General features: G+C 46.6%; 1 protein-coding gene across 1 annotated transcript; it reads right to left on the bottom strand.

Moving 5' to 3' along the window:
* Positions 1 to 3,814: 3,814 nt before the first annotated feature.
* On the bottom strand, positions 3,815 to 7,003 carry LOC119246256 (melanoma-associated antigen B5-like). Its single transcript, XM_037512578.2, has 2 exons — positions 6,983 to 7,003; positions 3,815 to 5,228 (listed from the first exon to the last, which is right to left on the bottom strand). Exon 2 carries the CDS (start codon positions 5,165 to 5,167, stop codon positions 4,061 to 4,063), a length of 1,107 nt encoding a protein of 368 aa, XP_037368475.1. The 5' UTR covers positions 5,168 to 5,228; positions 6,983 to 7,003; the 3' UTR covers positions 3,815 to 4,060.
* Positions 7,004 to 7,601: the final 598 nt, after the last annotated feature.

The following is a 7,601-nucleotide window of genomic DNA, read 5'->3' on the forward strand; positions in this document are numbered from 1 at the left end:
GTTTTCATGATATCCTAACAAAGTCAATACAAAATAAAAGTTCATAAATGATCCTTTCTTTTATTATGTTAGTCATTTGATACTTTTTATTTTCAGGTTAAATATTAAGGTAAAAAGTTTGATTCAACCACAGGCAAATATAATCATTTTAATATACATGAATAAAATGTGCACTCTTGAACAGTCTGACAAAAATAGTAAGTTATGTAATGCACAAGATATATAATGCAATGACTTTGTTTTCTAAAGAGTAGTATGGCCAATCATTTTAAAGATTTTGTTAAGAAATTTACTTTTCTCATTTTGCTGCAATTAATTAAATCCCCCCATACATATAAAAATTCATGCTAGACAAAATGCAATTCAAAAAACTGAATAATTCTTATTTGCAAAATGAATAACTCCTCATTTGCAAAAGCTAAAAACAGTAGTTTGAGAATTGGAAGGACTATTTAATAAGTATGATCACATGAGTGGTAGGCAATGAAGAAAATTTTAGCTTTTGTTTTATGCATTGGTCCAAAGACATATTTTGTTTCTCTAAAAGAAATTTTATACACCACTGGATCATATCATGAAGTAGTCACATTTAACTTTAAAAAATAATCTTACCATAATGGGAACTACCCTGACAATACTTATATGCCAAACTTTTAAATTTCCAAATATTACTTTAAGCACAGTATTATATTCATGGATAGCAGGTGGCTTGGACCCATGCAGTATTTTAGCATTGTGGTTTAAATTTCAATTTTCACAAACTGGTTTTCATGCAGAGAAAGCAATTGTACATATTAATTCTCCTGGGACTCCCGTTAGAGTTCACTGTACGTATTTTGTTTTCCTTCAGTCCGACAATAATATTTTTCTGGTGACAATTTCTAGTTTACTACAAAAATATTCTTTTAAAATATTTTGAAATAGGTTGGAGTTTTCATGTTTGTTTTCGGTCAAGGAACTGCTAGGAAAACCGAAATTGACTGTCCAGGGTTGGTGTAAGGGTGAGTAGCATTAGCAGGGAGCAAGGCATCATTGTGGGAAGTGTGTATTTCTTCAGATTACTTGGGGGATTAGAAACCCACAGATCAGTCATAGGTCAGCCCTGATGAGCCACCCTGGCTGCTTCTGGGCCAGAAGGAGGTGTCTGCTGAACTGACAGGCCTGTGCCATCCTCAGAGGAGCACAGTGAATAGCTGGTCAGCAGGTCTGCTTCCAGGGCTGGAAGAGGGCATTCCAGGGGATCCTGGGCAAAGGTGCTGTGATGATTGAAAGAGCTGGAGCTGGGCAAATACTTACCAAGTAGTTCTTCAACAGATTTAGTTCTCAGTGGGATCCTAGGAAAATGAAACCCTAGGATAATTCTCCCCACAAGCCCCCTTCTTTTGGTTGTGCATTTGCTTTTATTCATTTGTTTGTTTGTTTGTTGAGGTAACATTGGTTTATAACACTGGATGTGATTCAGGGATATTGGATCACACCCCTTCAGATGTATGTGACCACAGCCCCTCCATATTCCCAAATTTCATTTTCATCCCAAATTTCATTACTTCCCCTTCAGTAGGCCTGCTTTTAGTACTTTGGCAACAAGTGTCTTTCTATTGCCTGGGATACATTTTGGACAGTAAGAAGAAAAGTGAATTAAGAGACAGAGGTCTGTCCCAGGCTGGGAAAAGTGGAACAGTGACCTTTAGACAAATTCAGACCAAGGATCTAGTCTCAGCTCTGCTATTAAAAATATTGTGAACTTGAGAAAATGACAAGTTCTTCAGCTGTCAAGTGAGTTCAGTAAGCCCTATCATGTAGGATTGTTAAAATGTACTATATATAAACCACATGGCAGCATGACTAGCAAATATTATCCAATATTTAATGAATGGCAATTATTATTATTTTGATCCCAGATGATCCCACCTACCTCCCTGGATTTTTTTTTTTAATCTAAGAAATATCAGAGAATATGCAGTGTTCTCCGACAAAGAACATCAAATCATCTAACAAGTCTTCCTAGCTAGTAGAACAAGGCAAACTTTCCCCATTAGAGCACTTGTCATTTAATTCAGGTGTGGCGTTGTCGTCCTGTTGGAGGCAACTGAAATTCCTAGAATTTGTGATCATGTCTAAGTCCTTCCATCCTCCCGGGTGCCCTTCCATCCAAACCACCACCCCTGTTGGCATTTATTACACCCTCAACAAAAGCTAGCCCTCACTTAGAATTTGGCAGATCACATTCGTGAAACCCTCAATAAAATGTTCTTTTAATGGAGCAGGCCCTGGCTCCAAACTTGAGGCAGAGTGCCAGCCCAGCGGCTTCTTGGCATCTCACCTCAAGTGAATATCATCCTTATTTGTCAGAAATTCCCAAAGGCTGATGTGTATAGACCACCTAATTTGTACGGTGTTACCTGCATGGGACAAGAGCAAAGGTTCCTTTCCTGCCACAGGTGGGCATCTGTTTTACTCACAATCCCAAAGTAACTCATAGCAGCAGTTTTCTGTTTTGTGCCCCCCCCACCCTTGTTTATATGTTGAAGCCCTAACCCCCAATTTGACAGTATTTGAAGATAGGGCATCTGGGAGGTAATTAGATTTAGATGAGGTCATGAGGATCGGGCCTTCATGATGCGAGTAGTGTTCTTATAAGATCAAGAGAGTCCAGAACTCTCTGCCACATGAGAACTCAGAGAGAAGGTGGGCATCTGCAAGCAAGAAGAGAGTTCTTGGCAGTAACTGAATCCACTGTGCAGCCTCCATAACTGAAGAACAAATGTTTCTGCCACTCACCTATGGTCTTCCCCTACAGCAGTCTGAGCTGACACAGGCTTTAGTCTCTCGTCTCTGAGGCACACGATGGGAGGGTGTGACCGCTACGAATCACTTCTACAGACTCACCAGCCCACCACACAGCCTAAGTGAAAATTAAATCCTGGGCCTCCCCTAGTGGCTCAGAGGTTGAGCCCTGGGCTGCGAAGCTGCCCGCAGCCTCTGCAGCGCCGGTTCGATCCCCTGCCCCCGGCGAGGGTCCCACATGGCGCACAGACATCTCCTGCTGCATCCTCTGCTCCCCTCAGCAGTGTACTTCGTCAGTCTGCCTGTTCTGCTCCCTGCTCTGGCTCTGGTGAATCCTCTCACCCTCCTGCACTTCTGACTATAACCAATGCTTGTATAAACAAATAAATCTTTTTAAAAAATTAAAAAAAAAATCTCACTGAAGACTTGCAGTTCCCTGTAGTCCCAAATGGCTATGCTTGGGAAATTTCCACAGAACTGCACTCATAAGAACTGCCCTCTTGCTCACCCATTCTTTTTTTTTTCTTTTCTTTAATATTTTATTTTTACATCATTGTTCATTTTAAAACAGTATTTGCTTCCCCCCACCCCCTCAGGTGTAGTCCCCATAGAGTTTCCTTCCCCAAGGCACCCGTGCACCATCACCTCAGTCCCCTGTGCTCCTCCCTCCCTCCCTCTGATCCCTCTCCCTCCTCCTCCCTGCAGGATGTCTCTGCTTTGTAATTGTCTGTTTTTGCTTTGTTGTGTTTTGTACTGTTACTTTTTTTTACACTGATGTCTTATTTGGTTCCCCTATATTCCTGCTATAAGTGACACCATCCGATATTTTTCTTTTCCCTTCTGACTTATTTCACTGTTGCTCACCCATTCTTTTTACTGTACCTCTAGTTCACAGAGGCTGTTTAACATTTTACCTCTATGAGTTCACGGTTTGAAGTTCTTAGTACAGACTGAAATGTCTTGATGTTATCATTCCCAGTACTAACACTTAACCTTCCAAAGGACACTCAAAATGTGGTGAAGAAAAGCCAGTTTAATAAGATTCAATTTCTCCAACACTCTTGAATAAGCAAAGAAACTCAAAGTGCAAGTCGTTAAAGTTTACAAAGCTAAAGACAAAAAGGCACAGGTAAAACCAACATTGATGTGTTTGTTTTTTTTTTCCTATTCCATACTCCCAACACTTTTACTAGGAAACTCTTTCACAATTCCAAGTATACACTCCCTATTGATAAACAACAACAACAAAAACAACCACCACCACCCCACACTTTCACAAGGATGGGAAGATACTTCTAGGTATACTGGCCCTGGGTGGGGCACTGGCTTTGGCAATAGTGCCAGCACTGGCTACATCTACTGCTAAGGCTTTCTCTTTCTCATCTTTCAAAGCTTCTTCATAGAGGGCTCGGAAAGTGCTAGGGGAGGTTTCATTGACCTTGGCCAAAAACTTAAGGACTTGCATCTTGCTGGTTTCAGCATGGGCTTTTGGACCCCACAGGAACTCAAAGCAGGGGGGATCGCTGTTGGCCACCTGGCGGTACTCTAGATACTTCAGCCTCACCAAATCTTTGGTGATGAGCTTCCTGGGCTCACCGTAGATGAAGTGCTTCCTCCCGGCATATACGTGCATCATAGCCAGGAACTGCCAGATGTCTTCCTCCTTGGCACAGTTGCCCTTCATGCAGATCATACCCAGGATATTCATCAGGAGACCGGTCTTGGGTAGCCCCCGGCCAGCACGCACTCTTCCATTGTTGGGGAGCTTCAACTTGCTGACAAGATCATAGGAATAATTCACCGAATCGACTTCCTTCACCTCCGCGGCAAACACCATCTCGATGCGCTCAGAGGCTTTCTTGAGAATCTCAGTGAAGTGATCTTGGAACACTGGGTTGATAACCTTCAGCATGTCTTCCTTCTTGATGGGCTGCTTCATCTTATACTTGTACAGCAGGAACTGCTCCAGCAAGCAGGCCTTCCTCATGATAACCTCGGGCCCTGGCACGCCGAAGTTGTAGCCCATATGCTCATGTTGACTGTGAGCACCTTCATTGGATCTCTCAGGAGAAGTGCTTGCAGAACTAGAGGTGGTGGATGGGGTTCTCTGACGCCCCTGGGAAATGCCACTTGGGCGAATAGCCAACCGACCCCGAGAATTAATGGTGGTGGTTGGTTTTCTCTGACGGCCCCGGGACATGCTTCTTGACCCGGCAGCAGGCTCACTCTGAGTAGCACCTTCATGAGAAGGAGAGGAGGTCGGACTGGCCACCTTTTCATCTGCTGCATTGGCCTGACCAGCCCCGCAAGCCCGAATTTTCGCTCGGGCCTGGCGGCGTTTCTCAGAGGCATGGAGCTTGCTCTTTGACCCGCGAGGCATGATGACCCTGTTCAGGGACAGCAGGCCCCACTGTGGGCAGCAGAGTAGGTGACGGGGACACCTGGAGGAAGGAGAATGAGAGGGTGTGAGCACCCCCATCGGGACGATGCCTCCTTGGTTTTAACCAAGGCCACCTGTGGGGGTCCCAGAGGGTGCTGCTTTAGCACCCCACAGGGCTCCTGTTCTCTTGTCTGTCCACTGAACTTCCTCCTGTGGAGAAAGTTCAAGGGAACCCTGGTGTGCAGCCTGCCAGCCCGGCCTGGGGTATACTGAGGTGACAGCAGGGGCTGCCTGTGCGGAGCCTCTATTCTGGGGTGTGGTGGTCTTTTCAGTTCACAATCATGATTGTCATGTTCACTATGTGAGGTTCGGGGACCCCTCCCTTCTGCTGCTCTGGTGTTCACGCTTCAAACCAAAGTCAGCACCTCCCTGAGACCTCAGAGGAAAACCCAAAGTAAGGTTTCCTTCGCCCCTATCCAACTTAGAGCTATGTGGAGCCTCCTCCTTCATGGGCTGCTTGGACCCCAGTTTTCATTCAGGGTACTTAATTTCCAGATAGAGCCTGGGGCACCTCCCTTCTGCTAACTGGTAGCTGTAGATTCACATTAAAGGTGTCTCTACATTTGATGTCAATAAGTAAGCATGAGTCTCAGCCTGATACCCCAGCCCTGAGCTTTCAACCTCTGACTGAAAAGGTGGGGCTCAGATTTTTTGTTATCTATTTAATGGGGGGTGGGTGGTCCCCTCAATCTTTCCTTTGACCTTCTAGTATAGCTGAAGGCTCCTCTCTTTCTGTCAGCTTTTCCTGAGACCTCCCTAGGATATGAGGGTTGCCCCACCTGCCCACCTGCCCCTGGTCTCCCAAGGCTGAGAATGCAGGATGAATTCTTTTGCATCCTCTTTCCTCAGACATCAAGATCTGCACCTTAGTTCTTGGAAAGATCTGGAATTTCGCCTGTGCAGATAGTAACCCTTTAAACGAACTCTCTCACACCCTCCTCCCCTGTGACACCACAGGAGAAAATGAGCATGAGTCAAGTCACCAGCACAGAGACATCCTAGGATACCAGTAGGGTGGCGACTCCCTCGGTTGCCACAGAGTCCTTAGCCTCACTGCCCTTGGCGGCCGGCGGGCTTTCCTTTGCTAATACTTTCCTCACATTCCTGAGCTCCCCCCCTTCACCCCCTCCACCATACCTCCTCCACCATACCCCCTCCGTTCCCCTCCCCCCAGCTGACCTATGCCTGTTAGCCTTCCCAGGTTTGACCACTGCCGCAAGTTTGGCAACACCTCACTAGTCTGGAGTCCATTGTCCTCACAAACCAACTCACAGTCTGAGCCTTGATTTCCCCCCCAGCACAGTACCTTTCCCCTCAGGTGAAGCCCCCCCCCCCCTTACTGAGCAGATGAACTAGGAAAGAGCAGATGGAATAGGAAAGGCAGGCTCACAGCCACCTCGCCGCCATGCTTGAGCCCTCTGTGGGAACTGTGCGCCTGGCCTTGGCGGAGCCTTCCGCCTAAGTCTTCCCCCCAACCCCTTTAACTCTTCTTAGGGTCTTTGTCGCCGCCCTCTATTAAACTAATCCCTCACCTCCCTCAAATTGGGGCCCGACTGCTCTGCCCAGTGGCCACTAGGACAGAGAAAGGGGAGAACTGGGATGGAGAAAGGGCCATGTGGCGGTGGGGGAAGGGCGAGCAAATGGCGGAGTAGGCGCAAACATAAAGGGGAGCAGGGAGAGAAGCTGAGGGAAGCAATGCAACTCTTGCACTTTTGGGGCTGGGCGGCTCTCTTGTCGCTTCCTTCAGTTGCTCACCTGGACTCCGACCGGGTGTGAGACGCCTCACTGGCCTGCCCTCAGGCCGCACGCCTCAGGCGAAATCTCTCACCTCCTCCAGACAAAGACGCCCCAAGAAGAAAGCGAGTGCTCCTCCTTGTGGCAGAGCTAAGCTGGAGCTCTCAAGGTCGCTTGTGGGGGCGGGGTTTCTGGCGCCCCCTCTGTTCCTGGTTGGAGGGTACTCTGGTTTCCAAAGAGATTCTCAGTCAGACTCCATTTATGACCTTGAATATGGCCCTTTGCCCCCCACGTCACAAGTCCCTCACCTCTTCGATCTTCCTTGCAGAAGTCAGCCTGACCCTGACCTTGCAGGTCGAAGAACAGGTATGGTGACATCTGCAAGACGCCCTGTTAGATTGACTGGGTGTTGCTCGCCTCCGGGCCGCTGTCTATTTTTTAAAAATATTTATTTATATATATTTTTTACATCATCGTTCATTTTTACTACAATGTTTGATTCTCTTTAATGGGAGGCTTCCTGGGAAGGGAAGCAACTTTTGAACAACTGTTCTCTGCAGATCTTGCAGAGAACGGACCTGTGCCCCATGAGCGATGTGGGATGGGGACACTGAAGAAAGAGGCAGAGGACTCAGGACGA

This window comes from Talpa occidentalis, unplaced genomic scaffold, assembly GCF_014898055.3.
Source record: "Talpa occidentalis isolate TD23 unplaced genomic scaffold, MPIMG_talOcc4v2.1 talOcc4.15, whole genome shotgun sequence".
In the NCBI taxonomy this organism is placed as follows: domain Eukaryota; kingdom Metazoa; phylum Chordata; class Mammalia; order Eulipotyphla; family Talpidae; genus Talpa; species Talpa occidentalis.